This window comes from Microtus oregoni, unplaced genomic scaffold, assembly GCF_018167655.1.
Source record: "Microtus oregoni isolate MIOR12 unplaced genomic scaffold, Mior012 000003F_ref0000135, whole genome shotgun sequence".
NCBI classification, from domain to species: domain Eukaryota; kingdom Metazoa; phylum Chordata; class Mammalia; order Rodentia; family Cricetidae; genus Microtus; species Microtus oregoni.
In genome coordinates this window covers 65,239,551-65,266,772 of record NW_024543062.1, presented here as the reverse complement: position 1 = coordinate 65,266,772, position 27,222 = coordinate 65,239,551, and the positions used below count along the sequence as shown (strand labels likewise).

The 27,222-nt window shown below is 53.9% G+C and overlaps 2 protein-coding genes across 2 annotated transcripts in view; both read left to right on the top strand.

Moving 5' to 3' along the window:
- Nucleotides 1-734: 734 nt before the first annotated feature.
- LOC121446368 (receptor-type tyrosine-protein phosphatase V-like) lies at nt 735-18,196 on the top strand. The gene is made up of 33 exons (XM_041648949.1): nt 735-791; nt 1,171-1,219; nt 1,384-1,656; nt 1,821-2,090; nt 2,299-2,562; nt 3,212-3,466; nt 3,569-3,814; nt 3,942-4,217; nt 5,161-5,433; nt 6,583-6,846; nt 7,027-7,293; nt 7,602-7,883; nt 8,190-8,330; nt 8,526-8,736; nt 9,184-9,251; nt 10,948-11,074; nt 11,159-11,206; nt 12,611-12,704; nt 12,857-12,947; nt 13,058-13,134; nt 13,912-14,046; nt 14,644-14,766; nt 15,272-15,432; nt 15,542-15,677; nt 16,009-16,076; nt 16,206-16,293; nt 16,378-16,456; nt 16,506-16,606; nt 16,800-16,928; nt 17,059-17,175; nt 17,308-17,471; nt 17,706-17,841; nt 18,060-18,196. The coding sequence occupies exons 1-33, from the start codon at nt 735-737 to the stop codon at nt 18,117-18,119; spliced, it is 5,130 nt and encodes a 1,709-aa protein (XP_041504883.1). The 3' UTR covers nt 18,120-18,196.
- Nucleotides 18,197-21,388: 3,192 nt separating this feature from the next.
- Lgr6 (leucine rich repeat containing G protein-coupled receptor 6) overlaps nt 21,389-27,222 on the top strand; it is a 115,723-nt gene continuing 109,889 nt past the window's right edge. Inside the window, exon 1 of the mRNA XM_041648499.1 lies at nt 21,389-21,600. Coding sequence (XP_041504433.1) covers nt 21,389-21,600 — 212 coding nt within the window. The remainder of the gene's footprint in view (nt 21,601-27,222) is intronic.

Sequence of the window (27,222 nt, the reverse complement as noted above, 5' to 3'; positions counted from 1 at the left end):
CTAGCAGGGAGGACTTGAACTGGGAATGGGAACGCCTTTTGCCTTCTCTGGCTCAGTTGAGTCAGAAGTGTGGGGTTCAAGTCCAGCTTCTTTCCTCACACACATGGGACCTCAGGTTGGACTCTCTGGATGTCAGCTTCCTCATCTGGGCAGTAAGAGATGTGAGAGATGGCTTCCAGGGGCCAGGAGAGCTCTAGATGCAGCGGATGTACTTCTGTGTCCTTGACTACTAGAACAAGTTAGGCAGACCAAAGGAGCGACACACAGCTGGCTCTCCCACCTCCTGTGTTCAGTATGTCCCTCAGGCCTGCCTTGCCACCTCACCCAAGGCCCAGGGGAGGGAACAAATGGACACCCAGACCTCTTCCAGGGACAGAGTGTGGGGGAGTCGGGCACTTCTGCTGTGTGCTCATTTCAAGGCCACCACTCCTATCAGGCCTCCCCCAAAGCACAGGACGTTTTCCTTCAAGGAGAGGTGGGAGAAGCAGAGACGGAGGTAGGCTTGTGGATCACCTAAGAGTTGCAGTCCCCTTAGGGCCAGGTGTTGCTTCTCTCCCACCTATCAGCCTTACCCAGTCCTGGCCGGGTTAGGGTCGGGATCTGCTGCCTGGCACCTGTCCGAAACTCCACCCTTCCCACCCTTGCCTGCCCGCCCGCCATCAGGGCAAGGGGAGGGTGAGGGGGTGTAGCTCCGCCTTCTGCCTCCCAATGTTGATTCTGCAGACTTCATCAGGATGAGGCCTCTGATTCCGTTCACTGCCCTCCTCTGGCTCCAGGGCCTTTTGGCGGAGGTAAGGTGGGCACGGGTAGGGTGGGGTGGGTGGGCCTGTTCTCCGAGAGCATGTCTAGGCTTCCCAGTGCTCTGTGGGCTCCACAGCTGGTCTGCATTATGGATGAGGGAAGCTGCTCGCTTTCCGTCCAGGCCAGGGTGGAGGCCAGGAGAACAGATTGCTCCAGCCTTCTAGGCTGCTGGCTACTGTCTGTTGGCTGCACAGTGGCCTGCTTTCAGGAAATGTCTCTCCAGTCGTGTGTGGCAGGGGTGGGGTGTGGGAGTCAGGCACAGGGGGACTCCTCTCTCTGGTCTGGATTCTCTCTTTATGGACTTTCTTGGAGATCTGGGCTCCAGAGGCCTCTCCACATTTGCTTCCCTAACTCCCTTTCTTCCTACAGGAAGACGCATGCCCATCCCTGGAAGGGAGCCCAGACAGGGAGGGTGAAGGTAGGTGTCTTCACAGAGAGAGAGAGGTGCTCTAGTGGGCAGTGGTGGGTCATAGGGATAATTTCTCCGCTAGACTATGCCTGTCCCTGGTCCCTGGGCTTGCCTTCCTGTTTCAGGGCAGGAGGGGTGCTAGGTGACTAAGTGCATGCACCCCTATCTCCTAGGTCCACCCCTGAGCGTGAACATCAGCAGCCAGGGAAAGCAGACCAGCCTGTTTCTGAGCTGGATGTTAGCAGAGCCAGATGGGTCTGACTATGCCCTCAGCCTCAGGAGTCTGAACCTCTTGGGCTCTCCAGAAGGGCAGCAGCTTCAGGTTAACACAAATGAGTCCAGTTTTGAGTTCCATGGCCTGGTGCCAGGGAGTCGCTACCAGCTGGAATTGACTGTCCTAAGACCCTGTCGGCAGAATGTCACTGTTACCCTCACTGCCCAAACTGGTAAGACATCTGCAGACTGGGGGTGTGGTCTTACTTGGGGTTGAGGCAGGAGGCGACTGCTCTAGAGGACTGGCAGGGGAGGGGCACAGAGAAAGCAAAGGGGACAACTCCCAGGATGGTGAGCCCTTTGTCCAGACCTCAGCACTTCTCTTGACATTTGGCAGCCCCGTCAGTGGTCCGTGGACTGCAGCTGCATAGCTCTGGGAGCCCAGCCAGCCTGGAAGCCTCATGGAGCGATGCCCCTGGTGATCAAGACAGCTACCAACTTCTCCTCTACCACCTGGAATCACAAACGCTGGCATGTAACATCTCAATGTCCCCTGGCATCCTGTCTTACAATTTTGACAACCTCTTGCCAGGTAGTCAGTATGTCTTGGAGGTTATCACCTGGGCTGGCAGTCTCCAAGCGAAGACTAGCATCCACCAATGGACAGGTAAAGGGGGGAGCCAGGCAGGGCCCCAGGGAGCAGCTAGACTGGGGGAGGTGAGAACAATGTTGAGTCTGGAGCCTTGTAGGCAGCGTGTCTCAGTGTGTCACAGTGTGGCTAGGTTTCTGGGATCCCTCGGGCGGCTGCTGGTGCGGTTATCTTGCTCTAGGGTCCTTTCTGAAGCCCGGTTCTGCTCTGTGCATACTTCCTGCAGAGCCTGTGCCTCCAGCTCACCTAGTCCTACGTGCCTTGGATACCAGCAGCCTGAAAGCCTTCTGGAACAGCTCTGAAGGGGCCGCCTGGTTCCACCTGATGCTCACAGACCACCTCGGGGGCACCAACCTGACCGCAGTGCTCAGACGAGGGATCTCCAACCACACCTTCCTTCATCTGTCTCCAGGCACACCTTATAAGCTGAAGCTCTGTGCTGCGGCTGGGCCCCACTGGGTTGTGGGGCCCAATGCCACCGAGTGGACCTGTGAGTGGCAAGGGGACACAATGGATCTGGAGGATTTGTGGCAGCAACTGTCTGGGGGAATGATAGTGGTAATAATGGTTATGATCAGCTGACTCCTCTCCAGGCAGGCTCCCTCTTTCTGGGTATGGTTTCATGGAAGCAAATCCCCCAAAGAACCCAACATAGGTCTTGCTGTCCCATATTACTATAGGCACAGAGGTACACAGAGAGAGCCCAGATCCAAGGTCATATTGTATATAAGTGCGATGACCCTGAACCTAGGCTGGACACCTGTCTTTGCTACCACAATACCATATTTTCACTCTGAGAACCAGCTGTGTGCTGGCTAACCATTTCTGCTACCTGTTGACTGCATGTCTCTAGGGAAGTTCTTTACCTTCTCTGTATTTTAGTCAGGGCGAGTTGGTGGGAGGTATCGTGTGTAGAATCCCCCCATCACGCTGGCACACGCGTGAGCACTTGATGAGTTATTGTTGTTGTTACTGTTGCCTGTGGCCAGTTGGTAGCTGCCACGTCTTGGCATTCATCTGGAGTAGTGTGGAAAACGGCGCTGTCAGTACTCAAGTGAGAGGCTGGCAGGCATGTGGAGAAAGTGGTGAGGGTACAGAGTGAGTTTTCTTACCCGCTGGGTTGACTCCTGTCTCCTTAGATCCCGCCTCCCCATCTGACCTGGTGCTGACCCCTTTGTCTAATGAGCTCTGGGCAAGCTGGAAGGCAGGGCCGGGAGCCCGGGATGGCTATGTGCTGAAGTTAAGTGGGCCAGTGGAGAATACCACTGCTCTGGGCCCTGATGAGTGCAGTGCCGAATTCCCAGGACCCCTACCTCCGGGACACTACACCTTGGGGCTGAAGGTTCTAGCTGGACCTTATGATGCCTGGATGGAGGCCAGTACCTGGCTGACTGGTGAGTCTGGTTAGAATGGGGCTCAGGCTGGGAGCCCGCAGAGGGAATCTGCAGCCTGAGGGATAGGAGTCCTCATTTTCTGGAGCCCTTCTTCTTCTCCAGAGGCTGCTGTCCTTCCCAGGGAGAGTCCTGGTGCCAGACTGCGACTTGGTGAACTGGAAGCCATCAAGCAGGCTGGGAGGCGGGCACTACTCTACGCTGATGGTGCTCCAGGTCTCCTAGGAAATATCTCTGTGCCCTCTGGTGCCACTCATGTTACTTTCTGTGGCTTGGTACCTGGAGTCCACTACCGGGTGGATATCGCCTCATCTGAGGGTGATGTCACTCAGAGTATTATGGGATACACACGTGAGTGCCAGCATCTGAGGAGGGTCGCTTGAGGGGGGAAATTAGAGAGAAGGAGAGGCTCAGCAGAGTGGGGTGAGGGCATCACGGGGCTACGACATGACCCCTTGCCACATTGCTCCCTCTTCAGGTCCCCTGCCACCGCAGTCACTGCAGGTCATTAGCAGGAGCAGCCCGTCTGACCTGACCATTGGTTGGGCTCCAGCACCAGGACAACAGGAAGGCTACAAGTTCACCTGGCATCAGGATGGCAGCCAGGGGTTACCTGGCAACCTTGTTGACTTGGGCCCTAACAATTCCAGCCTGACCCTGAAGTCTCTGGTACCTGGCTCCTGCTACACCGTGTCAGCATGGGCCTGGGCTGGGAACCTCCACTCCAGTTTGCGGAAGATCCACGGCTGCACCCGTGAGTTCCTGCCCTCGGGAGGCTGCCCCGCACTGCGCGTGGGGTCGGTCTGCTCTGCTCTCGGGTGGGAGTGAGAATAGAGGCCTCTCCTGCACCTTCCACCTCCTGCCATGTGGTCTGCTAGCCATACCTACCCATCCGCGCGCCCCCTCATTCGGCTGTCTATCCGTGCATCCCTCTATCCTCTTATCCATCCTTCTTACAAATATATATTTAGTGCCTCTCATTTTTTGGTATGGGGTTAGATGTTAAGGCTAAAGATTATGAACAAGTCCAGAAAGGAAGACTTACAAACATGATTCATATTCTGATGATGTACATAATTTTATATACCATATTATAATAAATACAAATGTATTAGTAGGAATATGCATGGTGTATCAGTTTGAATCACACAAAACTGTTTTCTTACAGATTAACATGGCTGAATATCAGGAATTTTATGTGGTTTGACTTGATTTTTTTCTCACTCATAGAAGGGGCACCCTGCTTAGGGAGTCAGGCAGGGTTCCCAGAGGAGGAAGGAGATGAACTGAAAAAGAACCTGTGTGGCTAGGCAGGTTGGTTGGAGGGCCTGGGCTAAGCTTGCTCAGAGACCTGCAGTCTAGAGACATTTGATAGACACCATGTCAGCCCTATCAGTGAATGGCCCTGAAGGGTGAGAGGGCAGGCATTGAACTGGCTGTAGAGGAAGCAAGTGATGCGAACCAGACATGGGCTTAGGGAGCCAACCTACCTCAAGGCAGGAGGCAGGCAGGAGGCTGGGGCAATTGTTGTGTAAGTAGCGTGTGAGTAGCCCCATCTCTGCAAGAGGTTTCCTTGGGAAGGCTAAAAACTGAGCTTCGAGCCTCGCGGAGGTTGGAACTTCACATCGGAGCTTTGGAGCTTGCTTGTGGAAGAGGAATTCACACTCTCCTGAATCTGTCTTTTCCTGTCCTCCCAGGCCCTGCTCCTCCCACCAACCTGAGCCTGGGCTTGTCCACCCAGCCTGCAGCACTGAGGGCTTCCTGGAGTCACCCGCCAGGTGGCAGGGATGGCTTCCAGCTGCGGCTTTACCGGCTGAGGCCCCTGGCACTTGAAAGCGAGATGCTCCTGTCGCGGGAGGTCCAGAACTTCTCCTGGGCCCAGCTGACGTCAGGCTCTGAGTTCCAATTACACCTGGCTACCCTGTGGGGGTCCGAGGAAAGTAGCAGTGCCAACACGACAGGCTGGACACGTGAGTGACCCCTTTGGGTTCCCAGGTCCCTTTGGGTTCCTAGGGACCCTGAGCCTGTGAGAAGGAAGCTAGGCTGTCTGCAGGATCAGTCTCCTGATTCCGAGGCACCAGGAAGCTCCTCATAAGCCCTTCATAGGGACTCCTACGCTTGTCCCTTGTCCAGTGCCACACCGTTTTCCAGAAGACCACCTCTAGCTCTGCCTGGGCTGTGAACCATTAATAGCAATAGCGATAGTATTCGCTGGGCACCTTGCAGATTGTCCCACCCATCCCTGCTCTCTTGTGTGCTTGCTGTGATTCAGCTCTCGATTCAGAGGTCAGAGAACTGACGCCCAGGGAGAAGGCAACTTTTCCTAGTCTCTTTAACCTGCTAAGGGGAGTCGGGATTTTTGTCCAGGCAGTATGAACAGAATAGAAGCTCCCTGCCACAGCCAACCCCAGCCCTACATAGTAGGGGAGACACAGAAACACAGAGTATATGAGAAGCACCCCAAAGACATCCCAGGGCCTGCAGAACCGGGTTTGGAAGCCCCCCTTTCACACCAATCTGATTTCTTGGGCTTGTTCAGCCTGCAGAGATCTTAGGGGCAAAGATAGTTGGGACCTCCTATTTCCAGCACAACCTTCTCCACAAGGGACTCTCCAGGCCTGCCTGTGTCTTCCCTTTTACCTCCCCTCTGTCCCCTGGGACACTATTACTGTCTTTTAGACTTCCCCTAAGGGCTGCGGGACCTCAGACATCTGGGGGGAGCTAGGTAGAAGTCTGGATTGGACGCCAGGGAACCTGTTGCTTGGCTCTGAGAACAGGTCTTTACTCTCCCTGAGCCTCAGTTTCCCTGTCTGTGAAGAGGGGTGTTACTGTGTGACTAGGCTAAGATCATATGCCAGGCTTTGAGAGTGAGTGAAATAGTGCCTAGGTCCTGTGGACACACGAGTTTTCAAGCTCCCAGAGGGAAGTGGCAGGGCTTGTCCCTACTGCAGTGGTGGGTCTGCTTTAGAGGCTAGCCAGCTTGCCTGCTGCCCTAAACTACACTGAACTCTTAGACTCTGGGGCAAAGGATGGAGGGAGGGGGACAACCTTTTTGGGAGGAGACATTTAATTTAGATTACTTTATCTCTATCTGTGCCCCCTGCTTGTTCTCCCTGCAGCCCCCTTAGCCCCCACAATGGTAAATGTGACTAGTGAAGCTCCCACTCAGCTCCAAGCATCCTGGGTCCATGCTCCTGGGGGCCGCAACAGCTACCAAGTGACCCTATACCAGGAAGGTGCCCGGACAGCCACCAGCATCGTGGGGCCCGAGGCAGACAGCACAAGCTTTTCGGGTTTGACTCCTGGCACTAAGTACAAAGTGGAGGTCATCTCCTGGGCTGGGCCCCTTTTTGCCACAGCAGCCAATATCTCTGCTTGGACACGTGAGTAGGGTGTGGAAAGGCATTGGGGGAGGGGACCCTGGACATATTAGCTCCGTTTGAGTCCCTTGTCTCAACTCCACACCAAAGGCCTTGAATGAGGTTGGCCAACCCCAGCACCGTGTGAGGCATTCTCAGGACTAGGATCAGGGGCCTGGCTGACATGCTGCTTTCTCTCCACAGAACCACTCACACCCAGTGAGTTGCTCGTGTCCATGCAAGCAGACAGTGCTGTCGTTAGCCTGGCCTGGCCCAGCGGCCCGTTGGGCCAGGGGACATGCCAGGCCCAACTCTCAGATGCTGGACACCTCTCGTGGGAGCAACCCCTGTCACCAGGCCAAGATCACCTCATGCTGAGGCACCTCACGCCAGGACGCACCGTCTTGATGTCTGTGAAGTGTCAGGCAGGGCCGCTGCAGGCCTCCACTCACCCTGTGGTGCTATCTGTGGGTAGGTCTTGTGTCTTAAGGGGAGGGGTAGTAAGCCTGGGAGGCTTGGTCTTCTGCTCCAAGTCACCTGCTTCTCCCAGGCAGATGTCTGGTCTACCTCTGCCCTGACTTCCCTGACTTATGCCTCCTATGCCTCTCCAGATGGGCAATGATTCCCCCAAAGACAAGTTGTTTCTCCGTGAAGCTGATGTTCCTTCTGTGGGCATAAATGCCAGTCCTTTGTGCCCTCTGGGTTGGAGAGCCCCTGGACCCTTGGTATCCTCTTAGAGGACTCTGATACCCTATGATGTGAGCTTTTTGTTCCCTCAGAGCCTGGCCCCGTGGAAGACGTGCTGTGCCGGCCTGAGGCCACCCACCTGGTCCTGAACTGGACGATGCCTGCTGGAGATGTGGGTGCCTGCCTGGTGGTGGTAGAGCAGCTGGTCGTGGGAGGGAGCGGTCACTTTGTCTTCCAGGTCAACACCACGGAGGATGCTCTCCTGTTACCCAATTTGATGCCAGCCACTTCCTACCGCCTCAGCCTCACTGTGCTGGGCAGGAATAGCCTGTGGAGCCGGGCAGTCACCCTGGTGTGCACTACTTCCACTGAGGGTAGGAACTTCTACTACTTTCTGTTCACATAGACCCAGTCATGGTCCCCTGGGGCTTTCCCTCTGCTGAGCCTGGCTGCCTGGGGCTCTCCTTGCCCATAGACCTGCCCTTCCTCTGACCTCTGTCTTGTATTTTGGAGCATCACGCTCTGGTACCCTAACCCGAGAACCCCTCCAGGCCCTATTTAATGGTTCACTACCCATTTGTTATCAGGTGCCATGAGAGGTGCTGGGTAGAGGAAGGCATGGCCTGGAAGGATGGGAGGTGCCGCGTCAAGGCCTCTCTTTCTCCCTTCTCTGTCCCCAGTTTGGCACCCCCCTGAGCTAGCTGAAGCCCCCCAGCTGGAGCTGGGGACAGGGATGGGCGTGACAGTCACACGTGGCATGTTTGGCAAAGATGATGGGCAGATCCAGTGGTATGGCATAATTGCCACCATCAACATGTCTCGTGAGTCCTGGGCCTGGAAGGGTTGGAGAGAGTCAGGCAGGGGAGGCTGGTCCAGGGCCATGACAGAACAGGGCCTTGGTTGTTACTGAGGGTAAGAGTGGTGTTGGGTTGGGAGTAGGGGTGCATATTAATGAAACAGGAGAGCCGCCTGACCTACTGCCCACCTTGCCCTGCCTCTTCCCTGCTCCTTTTCAGTGGCCCGACCTTCCCGGGAAGCCATTAACCACACGTGGTATGACCACTACTATGGAGGACGTGACTCCTATCTGGCTGTGCTGTTCCCCAACCCCTTCTACCCAGGGCCTTGGGCTGTGCCAAGATCCTGGACAGTGCCTGTGGGTATAGAGGACTGTGGCCACACCCAGGAGATATGCAATGGGCATCTCAAGTCAGGTTTCCAGTATAGGTGAGGGCTAGGGCTGCAGGGAGGGGGTTCCTCTAAACCCTACTTTGGGATCATGCTCTTTCTACAATAGATAGAACAGACTCACAGACAGAATGCAAGTGTTAGTCCACAAGGGTCCATAGTTATCCGCATCAGTTTTCCTGGCATCAACGCAAAAAAGGAGAGCCTCGCCTGGTACCTGGTTCTTTTGTTAAAATGAATTGGGAGATGGGTTCTTTGGGGACTTTCAGGGAAAATCCAAGGCTCTTCAGGTCCCAATATCTAGAGCTACCTGCTGCTTTCGGGACAGGCCAGCAGTGTTCTGCATAGGGTGATGGGGAACAGGTTGTCCAGCTCCTCAACAGGGCAGGATGGAAGCTAGCGAGCTGAGGTGGCCATTGCTGTTTCTCAGTCAGGGTTTCCTCTTGGCTGCTGCTTCTCGGCGTGATGTCTGCTTCTTTGTCCCAGATTCAGTGTCACAGCCTTCAGTAGGCTTAACCTTCCTGAGACCATCATCACCTTCTCGGCCTTCTCAGGTAGGCCTGGCACGTGGCTAGGTTCTGGCTAGACACTGGAGACGGACGAGAGGGGTGCTGGTACCCCACTGCTGAAGTTGGAGGTGGGAGGGACCGAGCTTAGGCTCCTCAGGGTCAATGCTACCTAGCAGTTTTGGGGACCAGAACCTCAGTGAGGTGCACTAGATGGGGGCTAAGAGCAAGTGTGGGAGAAGAACCTACTGAGGGGGTTGCGACTGTGCATAGTCCCTGGTACCTCTCTGTGTCATTTTCTGCAACTGGCTACTCCCAGAACCCCTGTGTTCAAGGACAGTTATGTCCAGAAGGAACCTCAGGGGAGACTCCAGTGCATCCAAACAGTATTTCTAACTTAGAATTTCCTGGTAGGTACATTGGAAGCTAAAAAGAAAGGGGTGGCTGTGTGTGGTGACATACGCCTTTAATCCTCACCCCCAACCCAGAGGCAGAAGCAGGCACCTCTCTAAGCTTACCTTGATCTGCCCAGTTCCAGGCCAGCCAGGGCTTTGTATTTGAGAGTATTTGAGACCCTGTTTCAACAAATAAACAATAACAACAATAGGGCTGGAGATATGGCTCAGAGGGTAAGAGCATTGCCTGCTCTTCCAAAGGTCCTGAGTTCAATTCCCAGCAACCACATGGTGGCTCACAACCATCTGTAATGAGGTCTGGTGCCCTCTTCTGACCTGCAGGCATACACACAGACAGAATAGTGTATACATAATGAATAAATATTTTAAAAAACAACAACAACAAAAACCAACAACAGGAGACAAACACAATTTTTATTTTCTACTAAAAGCAACATTTAGTTTTAGTAACTGTTTTATTTAAGTCAGAATATTTAAAAATAAGTTAATGTTTCAAAATATCAATTAAAAGGTGATTGAGAGACAGAATGGGGATATGCTTGTCTAGGCTGGATGCTGAGTCCTAGGTGGATCCCTAGCTCTCAATAGAAGAGTGCCGTGGACCATACCAGTAATCCTAGCACTTGGAAGGTGGAGGTAGGAGAATCAGGAGTTTAAGGCTATCCTCATATAGTTGGTTGGATCTCGTCCTGGGATACTTGAGGCTCTGTTTAAAACAAACAAACAAAAAACAAAGTGAAAACCAAGCAAATAAAAACTACTGATATCTTTTCCATATTTCCCCCGAGCCTTTGACCTCATGTGTGCTCACAGTGCACAGATCTTAAATTGGTGACTGCTGGCTATTGCAGCAGGTGACAGTTCTAGAAGGTACAGGAGGTCTGGCCTTCAACCCCATTCCTCTTGAGGGTGTTAGGGAGAGTCTCTGGAGTATGGCTAGGCATTAGAAGAAAGGCTGTCTGTTTGCCTGTTCTCACCAACCCCAGACAGACATTTCTGGGCTCAGTTTGGTATCTGGGACTTCTGGGAGTGTGGAGAGATATCATTACATGCACTCTCTGTCTAGAGCACCGGTTCTCAAGCTTCCTAATGCTGCAGCCCTTTAATACAGTGCCCCATGTTGTGGTGACCCCAACCATAAAATTAGTTTGTTGCTACTTCATAATTGTAACTTTGCTACTGGTATGAATTACATATAATCTAAGTATCTGATATGTGGGTCGTGACCCACAGGTTGAGAACCTTTGATATAGCAGGACCAAGTCCAGGAGAAGCTGGAATGGCCTTCAGGGTCCATTGGGAAGTTGCCATGTCCTTATCTTCCACAGAGCCCCAGGCCAGCGTCTCTCTGGTGGCAGTGCCCCTGCCGGTGCTGATGGGGACTGTGGCGGGCTGCATCTTCATTGTGTGTGCAGTGCTGTGTTTGCTGTGCTGGTGGCGCCTGAGAGGACCAAGGTGAGGAGGAGGCAGGTGGGGCCGGGAAGCCCAGTGTGACCCATAACCCTCCATTGCCTCCTATTCGCCTCTCCACTGTCACAGGCCGGAGAAGGATGGTTTTTCCCATGAGCTGATGCCTTACAACCTGCGGTGAGTGCATTGAAACATGCTTCTTCCCAACGATGCTGCAGCGGCATAGCCCTACGGTACAGCCTGCTAGTGGCTCTGCCAAGCTCCCTGGGGCTGCACCAGACAGGGGGCTCTAGTCTTTGTTGACCAGCCCCCCATCTCTTCTAAGGCTCTTCAACCACTGCTCCTCTCTTTCAGTTCTTCTGCTTTTTCCTCCTGTTCAAACTCACTGTAGAAGTCAAGGCTTTCAGAGAGATAGGACCAAGGAGTGGGGAGCTATGAGGTCGCAGGCCAGAGACCCAGAGAAGGGTCTGAAGGCATCTGCTGACAGAACTCCCCCTAGTGGGGACAGGCCAGTCTTGCTTGTATTAAGGCTTTTAACTGCTTGGGCAAGGCCCCCTCACATAGGAACGTCACCTGCTTGACCTGCACAGCTGTAACTTTCAAAGAGGACCGGGAAGATGGCTCAGTGGATAAGGCACCTGCTATGGGAGAGTGGCAGCTGGGGATCGGGTGGGCATGGTGGCCCGCCTGTCATTGCAGAGATCAGAAGGGGGCGATGAGACCTGAGGAGCAAATTGGCTAGCTAGAATGACCAACGTGGGGAACTCTGGGGTTCATTTGAGAGACACTGACTCGGGAGGGTGACCGAGAATGACATCTGATCTTAGCTCTGTGTGACCGCATGTTTATACTTGCCAAAAAAAGGCAAAAGATTAATATCATCTAAAGAAAAATAAGAGTTGGTCGGACAAATTAAATGTTAGTCTCACCCACAAATGTCTTCAGAGCATCCAGAATAATTTTTAACTATAATTCAGACACCATGACCCAGCCAAGGTGGTACATAGATTAAACATCGCACGCCCCTCCTTCAGACCTGGCTATCTGGCTTTCTGACAAACCATGTGGACCTTAAAAAAAACGTATTTTGTTGAAAAATACATTATAGAAGGCAAAGCAATAAACACACTTTAAAAGGTGAAGTGAAACCTGGAAAAACTATGTGGATTGAATCAGGTTGAATCAGGCCAGCTCTCTTTTCCTCATATTGACTTCCTGTTGAACTGACCTCGTGTAGACCTACCATGTGTAGGCCCTAGTTTTGATCCCCAATACCAAAGAAACTCCAAAATAAACAAGCAGTCAGCTGTGGCCCCTGGCATATATATGTATGAACTTCTGGCCTCTGGCCTGTCTCCCTTGCTTTCATTTTACCTCACTATGGGCCTGTGGTCCTGCTGGGTCCTAGAGAAGCTTTCTGTTCTACACAGGGAGGGCAGGGCAGTCCAGTATCTGTATGTCAGGTGCCCGTCTTCCCCGTGGCCACATTGTACAGCTAGTTCTGCACCTGTCTCCCAGGGTGGGGTAGGGCAGGGCTCTGCACACCCAAAGCTGGCGTCTGTTCCCTTCCTCTTCTGCCAGGCGGACCCATCGGCCCATCTCCATCCATAGCTTCCGGCAAAGCTACGAGGCCAAGAGTGCACATGCACACCAGGCTTTCTTCCAGGAATTTGAGGTGAGTCCTGTGTCACCCAGTACTCCAAGGAGGGAGGACCAGGGCATCTAGGCTGGGCTGGACCTGCCTTCCGGCCTCATTCTCACCACCCTTACCCTGTCTGCTGTGGGGTGAGATGGGTCTTCCTCAGCCACTGGGACTTGCCTTCACAGGAGCTGAAGGAGGTAGGCAGGGAGCAGCCCAGACTAGAGGCCGAGCATCCTGACAACACCACCAAGAACCGGTACCCACATGTGCTGCCCTGTGAGCAAATACTGGAAGCAGGAGGGAGGCTGTGGGCAGCAGGTTAGAGCTCAGCCCTAAACAGGGGCTACCTGTGCTGGTTCCAAGTGTGTATCATCTACTCTCTGCAGATGACCACTCGAGGGTCAGATTGGCCCAGCTGGCAGGAGAACCTCATTCTGACTACATCAATGCCAACTTCATCCCTGTAAGGGCACCTGCAGGCCTGGGGACATTCTTATTGGGACACTGTCTTGTGCTAGCTGTGCAGTTTGTCTAGGACTATCACCAGCCCATATTTCTTTAGGCTAATCTGGCAAGCGTTTGGAGGAGGTCTGCTGTGTGCCAGGCTCTATCCTGGGCCCTCAGGAGGCAGAGTGGTTTAACTATATACAAAACTGCAAAGGAGCCCGTGTGTGTGTGTGTGTGTGTGTGTAGCCATCAGACTACAGAGTGGAGTGTCAAGTGGTGGGAGGTGGGTGTGAAATGGATGAAGTAAAGCCTTGATTATTATTACCCTGAAGGCTTTGATTTCATTTGCCAGGCAACGACAGCCATGGAAGACTTGAGTATGTGTTTATACTCAATATATATATTTACACATACAATACACACACAGTTTAGCTTTAGGAAGATTGGTCTGGAGCTAGGCATGGTGGCACACTCCTCTAATTCCAGCACATGGGAGACTGAAGCAGGAGAATTGAAAGTGTGAGGAAGTTTGAGTTACATCATAAATCACTGTCTCTAGATAACAAAGTCACTCCCAGCTTAGGGAGGAGGATGGCTGGGCAGACTGTTTCTAGCAGGTCAGGATCTTGTATTTCCATGTATGTTTTTCTTACCCCTTCCAAGTGGAACATGGGTGGTGGCAGTGTCCTTCAGATCATCCTCCATGATCACATTTCCATGATCATATCCAGTGCTGGATGTTTGACGGTAACATGTCTGGTAACATGCCTGTGCCCTGCTCCTCACACCTTAGGGCTACAGCCACCCACAAGAGTTCATCGCCACTCAGGGGCCCCTCAAGAAAACTCTAGAGGATTTCTGGCGGCTGGTATGGGAGCAGCAAGTTCAAGTCATCGTCATGCTGACTGTGGGCATGGAGAACGGGCGGGTGAGTGTCCTGCAGCTTCCCAGAATGGCCACCAGGTGGCATATATCCTTCTTGCAGGAACCCTCCCTTGTACCATCTTCCGGGGAAGGAAAGCCAGAACGGGGCTAGGAGTTAGTAGGGAATTCTCAGGATCACCTAGGATGGGGAAATATGGGGAAGGACCAGGTTCATGAGTTCTCGGCTTGATTTGGTTCCCTCTGGTCAGTGCAGGGCAGAGAAGGCTCCTCGGTGAGCCCAGGGCCACCTCCTCTGTGCTTGCTGTGCCTGTACAGTGCTGGCCCAGAGCAAACAGAGGCTGTTAAGTGTGTCCTGTTAAGGCAATGATGAAGGGGCAGACAGTTCCTAAGTCAGGACCATACAGTTTCCCCAGGAAGTCGCAGCCAACACTGAGTCCCAAGAGGGCTGTCAAGGTACCGTAGTGCAACCAGAGGATGGAAGTTTCTGGAAGAGATGGTCTCAGAGCTAGGTGGAAGCAAAGAGCATAATTCCATTAGAATGGGGGGGGGACCAAAAAGATGGGTGGGGTGGTTGAGACTGGGTACACTGACAAGGCTTGATGTAAAAGCATGCCTCTTCTCTCAAACCCCCTCACCTTAGGTGCTGTGTGAGCACTACTGGCCAGCCAGCTCCACCTCTGTCACCCATGGTCACATCACCATCCACCTCCTGGCAGAGGAGCCTGAGGAGGAGTGGACCAGGAGGGAATTCCAGCTGCAGCATGTGTGTGCCCAAGGGACAGGGTTGGTGGTAAAGGCATAAAAACTGAGACTCCCCTCTCCCAGTCCTCATGGTCTCTCCAATAAAGATCACAAGTTCTTGGTCTTGGTGACTGGCCAGGGTAGCGTGTGGGGAAGAAGTAGAAAGACACACACACAATGAAGACTAAAGACTGAGCCAAGGTCACACCAATGCAAAGAAAGAGTAGGTTCTTCTACCTCGTGTTCAGCTCAGAGGTCCCTGCTCACTCCAACCTGTGACCTCTTAGAGCAGGAGAGCCGGACACTACAATGCCTCTCTGTCTGGTCACCTTTGGGAAGCAGAGATAGACCGGGAGACTAGAGCAGGGTCAAAGGTCCATGCTGGGGCAAGGACCAATGTTACTGTAGCTATGGCCCTCCATTTGAAGCAGGAGCTGACCTCCACCTTTAAAGAATTGGTGAGGAAGGTTTCCTGGGGCTAGGAAAAGGTTAAGGAAATCAGCACGGCCGTCCCCCACCATCCTCAGGGTGTCCAGCAAAAGCAGCGGCGGGTGAAGCAGCTACAGTTCACTACCTGGCCAGACCACAGTGTCCCAGAGGCTCCCAGCTCCCTGCTCACGTTTGTGGAACTGGTACGGGAGCAGGTGCACATCACTCAGAGCAAGGGACCCACCTTGGTGCACTGCAGGTGAGGACAGGTGGGTGGGGTGGAGGGCCTGCCTGGCCTTGAGTGGGGGAAGGGCTCTGGGTTTGGAGGAGCCCGTGGGTACTTAGCTCTTCAGGGGTTGTCCGTACAGCGCGGGCGTGGGCCGGACAGGCACTTTTGTGGCTCTCCTGCGGCTACTGCAGCAACTAGAGGAAGAGCAGATGGTTGATGTGTTCAACGCCGTGTACATTCTTCGGCTGCACCGGCCCCTCATGATCCAGACGCCGGTGAGGCCCCTGTGCACTGGGCTGGGCAACTTAGACCCGAAGGAGTGGAAGACGGTAGATGGCCTCACAGGAGCAGGAAAAAAGGTTCCTGGGGCGTGTAGAAGAGTCTGGAGTGAGGGACAGTCCTAGACGACCATCTTATCTAGATTGCCACTCTCCTTTCTGTAAAAGGAGAGAAGGGACTGGCCCCTGCCACCCTCGACACTGTGGGCGACTCAGGGAAGGTTCCCTAAAGGATCTCTAGTCCCACATCCCTGCCTGGTGGGTTGGGGCCAGGACTATTTCCCTCCTGGACCAAGGCCACTTACTAGGCCAATGCCTCTCCCTGCAGAGTCAGTACATCTTCCTGCACCGTTGTCTGCTCCACAAGATTCTGGAAGGACCCTCTGACACCTCAGAGTAAGTCAGCTACCTTCCGGGCACTGGTGTCCTGTGCACTCCCACTAGGGTCCGGGCTCTGGTGCGCCTACTCAGCAGAGACGACTGGAAGCAGGGGCTGGATAACCAAGTCCCTTCTCCCTCCTCCAGCTCCGGCCCCATCTCTGTGCTGAATTTTGCACAAGCTTGTGCCAAGAGAGCAGCCAATGCCAATGCTGGTTTCTTGAAAGAGTACAAGGTACACTTGGGGCCAAGGAGTGAGTGACAACGGGGCACAGTCAGTCCTCCCTGGCCAACTTCACCTTGTCTATCTCTTTCCCAGCTTCTGAAGCAGGCCATCAAGTATAAGACTGGCTCTCTGATGCCCCCTCCTGGCTATAATCAGAACAGCGTTGTCCCGGGTAAGTCTGGGTACAATGTTGGGTGCGGTGGAGCAAATGTCTAGTGGAGACCCCTTGAACCCTCACCATCCTTCCGCAGATGATCGTTCTCAGATCTCCCTGGTGGAGGAGAGCCCTACTGACAACATGCTGGAATCCTGGCTCTTCCCCGTGAGATGATGCTGATCTTCTAACCCTATCACTGGCCTTCTGATCATTAGTGCTTTCTGGGCGGGGGTGGGGGTGGGTGGGGGGTGGGGTGGGGGAAAAGGTCTGGGTCCTAGGGGCTCCCGCAGCAAGAGCAAGCAGTGGGGCGTCCAGGAGACACCTTAATCCCTGGGAACCAACAAGCTGTGATCTGCAGGGTGGGCCGTGCGGTCGGGACCACGTGGTGCTGACTGGCTCTGCAGGACCGAAGGAGCTCTGGGAACTGGTGTGGGAGCACGGAGCCCACGTGCTGGTCTCCCTGGGCCTGCCTGATGCCAAAGAAAAGGTGAGGGGTCCAGGGGTAGGATGTGTGGCTCCAGGAGTGGGACAGAGGAAGGGGGAGTATGTAGTATTGTTTGACCCCCCGCATGGGCAGAGATCTTGGAAGCTGACTGAGAGGCCTGCTTTGGTTCCAGCCGCAAGACTTCTGGCCGATGGAGATGCAGCCTGTCGTCACAGGCATGGTGACGGTGCACAGAGTGGCTGAGAGCAACACGGCTGGGTGGCCCTGTACCCTCTTCAGAATCATACATGTAGGTGCTGAGACCACAGGGTATAGTGCGGAAGGCGGTGATAATGAGATTCCCATCCTGCTCCCCCCCCCCCCCCCCCGCCCCCGCCCGCTACCCTCCCCAGCACTAATGTTGACCTTGCCCTTGCTCCAGGGGGAGAGTGGAATTGAGAGGCAGGTTCAACGCTTGCAGTTTCCATTCTTGGAGTCTGGGTGCGAGCTCCCAGCTACCACCTTACTGCCCTTCCTGAATGCTGTGGGCCAGTGCTGCTCCCGCGGCAAGAGCAAGAAGCCAGGGACCCTGCTCAGCCACTCCAGGTGCCGTGACAAATGCCATGCGCATGCATTAACTAGGGTTATGGGTCAAAGGGTAGTCTCCCAAGGCCCCTGTCTTCTCCGCTCCATTCCCAGGGATTTGGTAGGGTTCTAACTGGCTGATAAACTAAGTACCTAGCATTCTTTCCCAGTTCTTGGAACTAAATTTGGTTTCCCCGTGTCTCCAGACACTGCCCCATTCCCAGAGGTCCCACGTCTAACTCTAGTCAATTACAGCAAGGGCACAAATCAGCTGGGCACCTTCTTGGCCCTGGAACAGCTGCTACAGCAAGCAGGGACCGAGTGCTCTGTGGATGTCTTCAATGTGGCCCTGAAGCAGTCACAGGCCTGTGGCTTCATGACCCCAACGCTGGTGAGAAGCAAACGGGGTGGAGGTGGGGACTTACTGTGAAAGGGTTCAAATATGGGAAGGTTCTGGTAACCCCATTCAGGTCACCACCAGGTGGCTCTGTGGACCCCCCCCCCCCCCATGCCCTTTCCAGACGGAGTAGGGGTTAGGAGATCCTTGGGAGCCTTTCTCGGTCAGATCTGGGCAAGCAGGTGATACACCTTGTCCATGTCTCCCCTCAGGAGCAGTATATCCATCTCTACAACTGTCTGAACAGTGCACTACGGAACGGACTGCCTTGAGCTGGGGGGTGCTCTGTGTCCTACTGGGCATCATGTCCCAGCAAATCCACCCAGGCCTGGCTTCTCTGGGAGAGCAGCCCGTACTGGACCTCATGCAGTGAAAGGGCAGAGACAGGAAATAAAGACACATGGTCAAACTCATGGTTATGTTCCGTTTCTCCATCCTTCAGCCTGGGGCCAGGATAAGAGCTGGGGCCTGGGTCTAGCTGAGCCGGCTGACCTGCAGCTGGCATGCTCTTGGCTTTTCCCTGGTGTCCCCTCATCGCTAACCTTCTGCTTTGCCGTGTATTCAGGGTTCAGCCTTTTTACCCACAGCATCCTGTACCACTAAGCCCAGATCTGGGGCCCATTCACTCATTGTTTGCCACCCCAAATGTGTAGGAATTATTTTATTTTTTATTCCTCATCTTGTGCCACCTTACACCCTAGTCTATCTGCCAGTCTCCAGGGGCCATCTTCAGCCACCGCAGGCTCCTTGCCAGAGTAGAGGTGCTTCAGTCATATTGTGACCTTTAAGGAATCAGAGGTGGCTCTGGTCAGACCTGCCAAGTTCCCCGATTCCTTCACTTTCTTCCTCTCTTTTATATAGGAAAGAATGGGAGGGATGTGGAGAAGGCAAAGACTAAGAGACACCTCAAAAAAAAAAAGCAAAGAAAAAGAAAACAAGGTGTGTGGGTGAGGCTCTCCATCCCAGATGCTCTAGGACTGGGCTGTGTACCACGGGATGCAATTGCCAGTGGTCTCACAAGTTCCTGCCTGCCTCCAAGTCAGACTCTAATGGCAGGGAGCCTGAGGATTGGCATTGATTGCCACAGGAGGAGGTTATTTGGAAGGACACAAAGCATGCCTGACCCAACCACAGCAGTGCTCCTTTAAATGGATTTAGCTCCCTATCCTGTCCATGGGGGAGTGGCCAGGGTTCTCATTGGCCAACCTAGTTCTTAGCAGTGTGCAAGGGGCTAGCAGATGGTCTGAGAGGGTCCGTCCCAGGCCTGGGTGAAGAAGGGGAATAAAAGCTTTAGAGGCCCTGGGAGGTAGTCAGCTTGTAGAATCCTCGCCTGGTAGGCATGAAACACAGGGTTTGATCCCCAGTGCCACATAAATTCATGGTAGCCTGTGACTATAATCCCAGCACTCAGGATGTGAAGACGAGAGGATCAGAATTTAAGGCTATGAGTTTGAGGCCAGCTTGGAGACCCTGACTACAAGAAACAAAAGCAAAAAGCTAAATAACAAAATAGTGGGGCTGGGCTGTTGAGATGGCTCAGCGGGTAAGAGTGCTTGGTGCCAAACCTGGCAGGCTGGGTCAATCCCTGGAACCCACACGGTAGAAGGAGAGAACTGGTTCTCACAAGTTGTTTTCTGATCTCCACACTTACGTCATGTGCCCCAGCGTATGTGCCCACACTACCCGTACGTAAGATAAGTGTGACTTTTTAAAGTGAGGCTTTCTGCTATCCAGGAGTGTTCCCAAAGTGAGACTGGGCTCTGGTGCCCCCAAAAGGACTGAATAGCAATGTTTTCTTCAGTTCTGTATCTCTCAGGAGTCCAAGGACTTGGCCCCTGGCTGACCCTTCCGTGGGCAGGCTGGAAACTCAGCTCTGAGCTACCCAAGCCCACTTCAGAGGGCTGCTACAGGGGTGGAATGAGGCCCAAGTGTGGTTTTTCAGCCTTGCCAGGAGGCCTGAAGCATTATGGGTGGGAATGTGTGTGTGTGTGTGTGTGTGTGTGTGTGTGTGTGTGTGTGTTTGTAGGTAGAGCCAAGGTGAAGGCATGGGATAAGCGAGATGGGAAATACGGTGGGGGGGGGGCATCTTCTGCCTACAGGTTTGCATGGCCAAGGAGGACATTTCTGTGACCTTCCTAAGGGCTCATCTTTCGCTTTTATCAATCAAAGAGTCCTAGAAGCAGAGATTCTTCTGGCTTCTTGATCTGAGAGTACGACTCTCTCCTCATCAGTCCCAGAGTATCCATAAAGGATGGAGAGGGATTGATGAGAATGTTTTGAGTATAGAAGTGAAGTGTGGATGGCATCTTGGCTCCTTTGGGGTCCTCATGTTTCTGGTGTGGACCATGGGGAGTCGGGGCAAAAAGGGTTCCAACCTGACCTAGTTCTACCCTGGGACTTGACTCAGAGAAAGATCTGGAAACCAGAGAAAGTGAAAGGACACATGAAGAAAGCACCATTAAATCCAGTGTAGCCTGAGAACAGGGTCTTGAGATTTAGCCATCATTTCCCTTGCTCTCCAAGGTCCTGGGATGGATTATGGAAGGAATTGGACCCTTAGGTGGCTTAGCTGCAACTGTAGCACTGAGCCTCCAGGTGGCGCCAATCCACCGACTCGCTGGCAAGCTCTGGCAACCAGCTGTGGCAACCAGAGGCAGTCCACAGATCCTGGGTCCAGAGATCACGGTGATCTTCAGACTTCAAATCTGACAGCCTGCACGAGTTCATTTCCGTGCCCTACGCATCTGGTAGAATCCACTTCAGTTTCTTTGTGTCAGGGCGTGGTTCCTCAACGAGGGCTCCCTCCTCATTCCTACTGCCAACCTACAAGGAACCATTCAGCTTAGGACCTCCTTCCTCCCCTGGTCAGGTTAGGATGCAGAGGAACGACCTGAGCGCTAGTTCCGAGGCTGTCCCCATCAGTCGTGTGACCTCGAACATCTCTTTCTCTAGGGTCTCTCTTCTCTTCAACATAAAATCTAGTAGTGGTACTGGTGTCTGTGGAACTCAGAGGTCTTTTCCTGAAGGCCTTCTCTGGTCCCTTGAGAGACCATGGTTGTTCCCAAAGTCAAGAGGAATTTTACCTCACAGTTGAGCCCGGGGGGCTCTGGGTCACTCTTTCCAAACAAGTGTTAGTTCTCCTATGTACTGACTGGTCCTAGCTTTGGGTTTCTTCGTCTCCCCCAAGCCCCTGGATGAAATCCTGCCAGCCGAGAAGGAAGGAGGGAAGGGGAGCGAGTCACCGCGTAGAAAGTTTCCTTGACTCCTCCTCCCACCCCCCCCTCCCGTGTCTCCCTCCCTTGCCAAGCACAGCCTGTGAAACTGAATAACGAAGATCACTCAACAATGCCTGCCCCTCTCTGACTGCACCGTCCCGCCGCCGCTGCCGCCGCCTCACCCAAGCCAAGTAGAGCGAGGGCGGTCCCACCGACGGCGCAGCCCTCGGGCCCGCCCGGGACCAGGAGGTGAGCCGCGCGCTCAACTGCTCTGCGCTCCCGCCCGCCCGAGAGCCCGCCAGGTGCCCCCGCCGCCCGCCGCCGAGATGCACAGCCCGCTGAGACTCCTGACGCTGTGGCTTTGCGCTGTGCTGTGCGCCTCGGTGCTTGCAGGCAGCGACCCCCAGCCTGGCCCAGGGCGTCCCGCCTGTCCTGCTCCCTGCCATTGCCAGGAGGACGGCATCATGCTGTCAGCTGACTGTTCCGAGCTTGGGCTTTCAGTGGTGCCAGGGGACCTGGACCCCCTGACGGCTTACCTGTGAGTACTCACCTGCTTGTTCCTGCTATTCCTGATGGCTGCCTACCCCACAAACACGGTTTGGTGCCCTGGGACAAGAGCATCCCAGGAGGGTTCTTTCCCTTCTGAGTCGAAGACTGAAGGACTGGGGAGCAGAGGAGAGTCCTTAGGAAACTAAGGGCAAGGCAAAAAGTGAGCCTGAGCCTCTCTGCTCTTTCCCAGGTGCTCCCCACCCTCACAGGCTCAGTGTTGGAATCCAGGCCTGGCAAAGTGGGCTGTGAATTCTGAGCAAGAAAATGGGGGAACACGGGGCGAGGGAGTCTCTTCCTTAGCTGTCTTCCCCAGCAGAAGAGTGTCCAGGAGGGTTGATGAAGGCATAAGTGTGAAGAGAGGGGAGTGTGCCCCAGTAGAGTGGAAATAGGTTCCTCTACCAGGGCAAGAACTGTCCCACTGAGGCAGGTGGCCTTCTTGATGGGTCCCTGACACCAGCTCTCTTTAGAAAGGGATTCTGTCGGAACTATCTTCTTGTGTGGAGATCTCCTGCCCCCTCCCCAGGCCTCCCTGAAGTCATGTCCCCGGAGGCTGAGTTAGAGACACTAATTTGTGGGCAGGCTCTGAGACTGAAAACCGGAGAAACATTTTTAGAGTCTGTGTTGGGGTGAGATGATCTATGAAGGGGACCCTATTGGGGGTAGCTGTCTCAGAATCAAAGAACCAGAGGCTGTAGCTGCTCCCTACCTGGGCAGGAGGGAGTGGGGCACATCCCAGACCACCTGGCTTCCACCCCTGTTCCCAGAGGAGGAAACCTCTGGTGCTTTCCCTCAGAGGAAGGCAAACAGGTGGAAAAGCCTGGGTAGGATTCTGAGAGCTCCCTCAGGCTTGGGAGAGGCTCTCTCATCTTTGGGGTCCTAGAACTGATGAGTGCCAAGGAAGAGGGAGTTGGGCTTGTACCAAAAGTCTCAGCAAGTGGCCAGGGTACACTGAGATCAGCGGTGTCCTGGTGAGTATGGAGATCCTGTGAGCCCCTATGAGGCTTTTTTTCCTATCTCTACAGCCCCCTTTGGATATTCTCTGTCACTCCAAAAGACACAGTTGTGTGCTCAAGGGAGTGAGGAATGAAAAGTACCCCTGATTCAAAAGGGCAAACCAAGTCCTGTCCAGCCTAGGGGGTGAAGGGAGAGGTGAGCATAGGAATCCATAGCAGAGCGGAGGGTACCCCAGCACCAGAGTACAGGGGCTCTGGCCCACTCCTGCAGTGTCCTCCAGAAGCCCCCATTTCTATCAGTTTTACATATTAGATAACTGTGCCATTGTCTTGTTGGAAGACAGGGCTGATGGCCGAAAGGAGTTTAGAAATAACTTCTTTTGGGACAGCAGAAGAGAGACCCCTTGCCTGTGTGAAAGGGGCAGAGGATACAGGCCCTTCCAGAGGCTGGCAGGTCAAGCTACCTTCCAGCATGCAAGATATTCTCGATTAATCTGTGGGCCTCTTCCTGGCAAGACTTGGGGGTAGAGGTAAAGAGTTTCACTTTGGGAATCTAAGTGTCTGACCGTCCACACTGACAGCAGCTCCCTGGTGCCCTCTGATGTGAGGCATCTTTGGGTTAGAGGAGGTGAGGGTTTCTGAGCTCTTCCTGAGCCCTCCTAGGTGTTAAGGAAATTCTTTTATTCTAAGGCTTAAGAGTGTGTCTGAGGGCAAAAGAAGGATGTGCTGGGTTCAGTGGTGATGTAGGGAATTGTTTGGCAATATCTGTGGTGTTGGAGGGAGGTGGAGCGGACTGTCTCTCTGGCCTTGGCTGTGCAGGGGGCCCAGGTGGGTGATGGAGGAGGGGCATCTGCTGTCTGCAGGGCTCAGAGATGAAGCCTTCCTTCTTTGCTTCCTTAGGAGAACTGCAAGGACATTTTGTATATCGTGTGTGTGTATGTGTGTTTGGATCTGTGTCAGTGTACATGTGTATGCAGGTACATGTGCAATGTGTGTGGAGGTCAAGGGTCAACCTAGGCATCACTTTCCAGGAGCTGTCTGCATGTCTTTCGGAGACGGTGCCTTACTAACCTGGCACTCACTGAGTGATCTGGGCTGGCTGGCCGGGTAGTCCCAGGGATCTGTCTTCGATGCTCCACACTGGAATCACAAGTGCCCACCTCCATGGCCATTCATTTGCATGGCTTCTGGGGTTAGGAATCAGGGTCTTCAGGCCTATGCATCAAATATATTATTGTTCTGAGCTCCCCTCCCCCCAGGCTCTGCAAAGGCATTTGAAGGTAGGGAGAGATGAACCTCGAGGAGCCAGACCAGGGATATCTTGAGGCTCCTTCCCTTCTTGGACTTAGGACTTGCCTGTGGGCCATAGAAGACACCGCTGGTTCCTCTAATGGCTTCCTTGAAAGAATCTTAGTATAAATTACTTGATATCTGCTTTCCACCCCAAGACAGTTAGATTCCTTCCTAGCCTGTACTTGTCATGAAGTGGCTGCCTCCACCTCCTTCCATTCCAATTTCAGGGGAGATCAGAAAGCTTTTATTTCTATTTATTTGATACACAAGTCCAAAACTCATGAGCACTCTGGGGCCCAGTGCCAGCCCTGTCTGATCAAAGTTAGGAGTCATTTATACACAGTTCTTCAGATGTCTTTAGAAGGGCTCCCCACCCCCTCAATGGAGCGAGAGACTTAGTGAAATGTGCTGGGTTTTGTGTGTCTTCCTGCACGAGGCGCCTTATGGAAAGGGATGGAGGGGAGGATGGAGCCCCTGGCTCTAGGGCACTGCAGTTTGTGGCGTTGTGAATGGGAAGTGTCCCTGTGCTACCCAGCACATAGGAACACAGAAACACACATGCAGCAAATGCTTGCTAAGCAAACAGAGTCTGATTAGGGGAATCTGGGGATTTACATGGAGTCCCCCCAGTGCTGAGAAGTGTTGGGGAGAGTGTTCTGGAAACATGGTTGTAGCTCTGGCTGTAAACACTCAGACTCCGACATGGTGGTTGCCCCTAAGCACCCACTTCTTTCCTCACTGCTGCCAGGGCTTTCGCTCTGTGCCCGGCTGCTCACTGCTCTCTGGGAATTCGCTCCCTTCAAGCCGGCCGTGATAACTACAGGATTTGTGTGAAAGGTCAGGTGTGCATGTGTGTGTGTGAGCACGCTTGTGTGTGTGTGAGGGTGTGTGTGCACACACTTGTGTGTAGGTAGATTCAGGGTAATTAGCATTCCTCACCACTGCCTGGCTAAGTCTGCAGCCAGACAGATGGAGGCAGGGTATTGGAAGAACAGAACAGAAGGGTTCAGGATGGGCATTGGTGTAAAAGGCTGTGCTAGGTGAGCCTGAGTGGGTTTATTGGCATCTCTGTGACTTGGTTTCCCCATCTATAAGTAAAGCTAATACGTGTGTGGATTCACTGAGGTAGCGTCTGCAGTGGGTTTGGTAGAGGGTCTGTAGGGTGGAAAGAACAGAGTTAGTGTTGACATTAGGGAGCCAGAGTCAGGAGAGAGTTTTCTTGGAAGGCTTCCTGGAGGAGGCGGCCCTGGGCTAGCACTGGAAAGGGAAGAAGCAGCCTTCTACGAGAGCTGTAGGGCAAGTCTCTCTGTGTGTTAAGGGCTGTGGCAGGAGAGTCACTGGCAAGGACCCAGGACAGCTTCACTGCTGCCCCTTGGCTGCTGGTACAGTCTTGGCTTCATGCAATGGGTGAGAGGGACCAAGGGAAGAGCCCAGCCTGTCCTCCAGCTTGCCCGGCAGGGTCCCCAGAGGACTGTCCAGTGAGCAAGCAGAAGACCATGTGGCCTCAGTCGGGGAGCATTGGACCCGGGGAGCGTGTGTTGGGGTATTACTGTCAGTTCTCTTCCTCATCTCCCAGGCTCCCTTCCTGGTCAAGCCTCTGCTGCCTCTCCAGCAGACTCTGAGCCAAGTTCCAACCTCGAATCCCTCTGTGGGTGGGAGACCCTAGCTAAGTCCCCGGGGTTCTCTGGATTTCTGTGCTCCACATTTGGCTGCAAAGTAGAAAAGGAGAGGCAGAGAAACCCAGGGTTCTCCGCTACCGCCGGTGTGGAACAGGGTGAGCTCGGTGAGAGGGCTTGGCAGTGGGTGGGAAATCGGGGAGGGAGGGGGAGAGCCAGACAGCACCCAGACCAATGCGGAGAGGGGAGAGTAAAGGAGGGGTGGAGTAATTCCAGGAAGTGGTGTCCCCAGGGCCCTCCCTTGTTGAAGGAGCCTGGGGGGTTGCTGGGGGAGAGTGACTGTGGCGGGGAGCTGACACCCCAGTTCAAAGGAAAGGCAGGAGACAGCCTTAGGCAAAAAGAAAAAGGAAACCTCTGGGCTCTGGCAGCAGTGGGCACGGGCGGGACTGGGTGGGGCACTGGCGGAGAAGAAAGCCTGGCTCACAGAGAATTGGCCCCCAGCCCGCCCGGCACCACCACCTTCCCCCTCCCGTGAGCTCTCGCTCTGGATGGTCCCTTATGCCACGGCTTGCTTCCTGCACTGGCCCAGGCCCACAGGTGACAAACGATGGACAGCGTACAGGAGACAGGCTCCACTTGGGTGTCCCTGGGTATTGTTGGTAGGATGCCAGGCTCTGGAGACCGCCAAAGGCAACCCTGACGTTGGGCGGGGGGGAGCTCACCCCAGGCCCAAAGTTTCAATTTCTTAGCCTAAAATGGAAACACTACTTGTGTCTATCTAGAAGGGAGGTCGGAGGAGCAAAGGGGACTGGGGAGCGCGGGTGGCACTTTTCATAGCACTGACACTTAAGGAACATTGACTGCGATGTTTCTGTTTCTCTCAGCACTTTTAGCTACAAGTGCCCCACGAGGCCCAGAGAGGGGGATGGTTGTGATCCAAGAGCTCCATCTTTTGGGGCCCTTCAGAGGGTTCCTCCTTTCCACCACCGTCTTCCTTCACTATACCCCCTTCGCTGACTTTCAGGGAACCGGGCTTCCAAGGAGCTGAGCTGCTCCTGGGCTCTGGGCTGGGTGATGGAGGAAGTCACCCTGTGCACAGCCTGGAGGGGTAGCAGCCAAGTCTACCTGATGGGAGACTCTCCAAAGGGGAAGAGTCTGGGCTCTCAAGTCAGGCTGCCCGGAGAGCCAGCGTTCTCCTCAGAAGTGGAATACATTTTCTTGAGTATGGCCTGAGGAAGGTGGTGGGGTGCTGAAGCCTAGGCTCGGTTCCTGCGCTGAGACTACTTAGAAGGGCGTGGGGGAGCCTCCTCTTTGCTCATCCATGTTGGACTGTGTGACCTTAGGCCAGTAACTGGTTCTACTGGGAGCAGGGCCAAGGACAGAGAGTCCTTCTGGGGCTTTGGTCACCTTGGGAAGGTGCAAGAGTAGGAGGTGGGGAACACTTGCCACCGCCCCCCCCCCCTCCTGGAAATAACTTCCATTAGCCAAACTGAACGGGCTTATTGACTTAGGGACTCAGAATGGTAGGAGCCCCTTTGCACTCACTAAGGAAAAGGAGAGCCACAATTTCTAACAATAATTCAGGGCTCCCCTGCTGCCCTTCAGACAAGGGAGAACAGGTCCCAGGAGGAGAAAAACAGCCGAGAAGCCAAACTTGGGCAGTGAGCAAAGAGTTATTTTGGAAGCAGTGAAAGGACATGGTGGGGGGAAAGCTCAGGGCTTGGCACTGAGCCCCCCAGAGCTATGCCA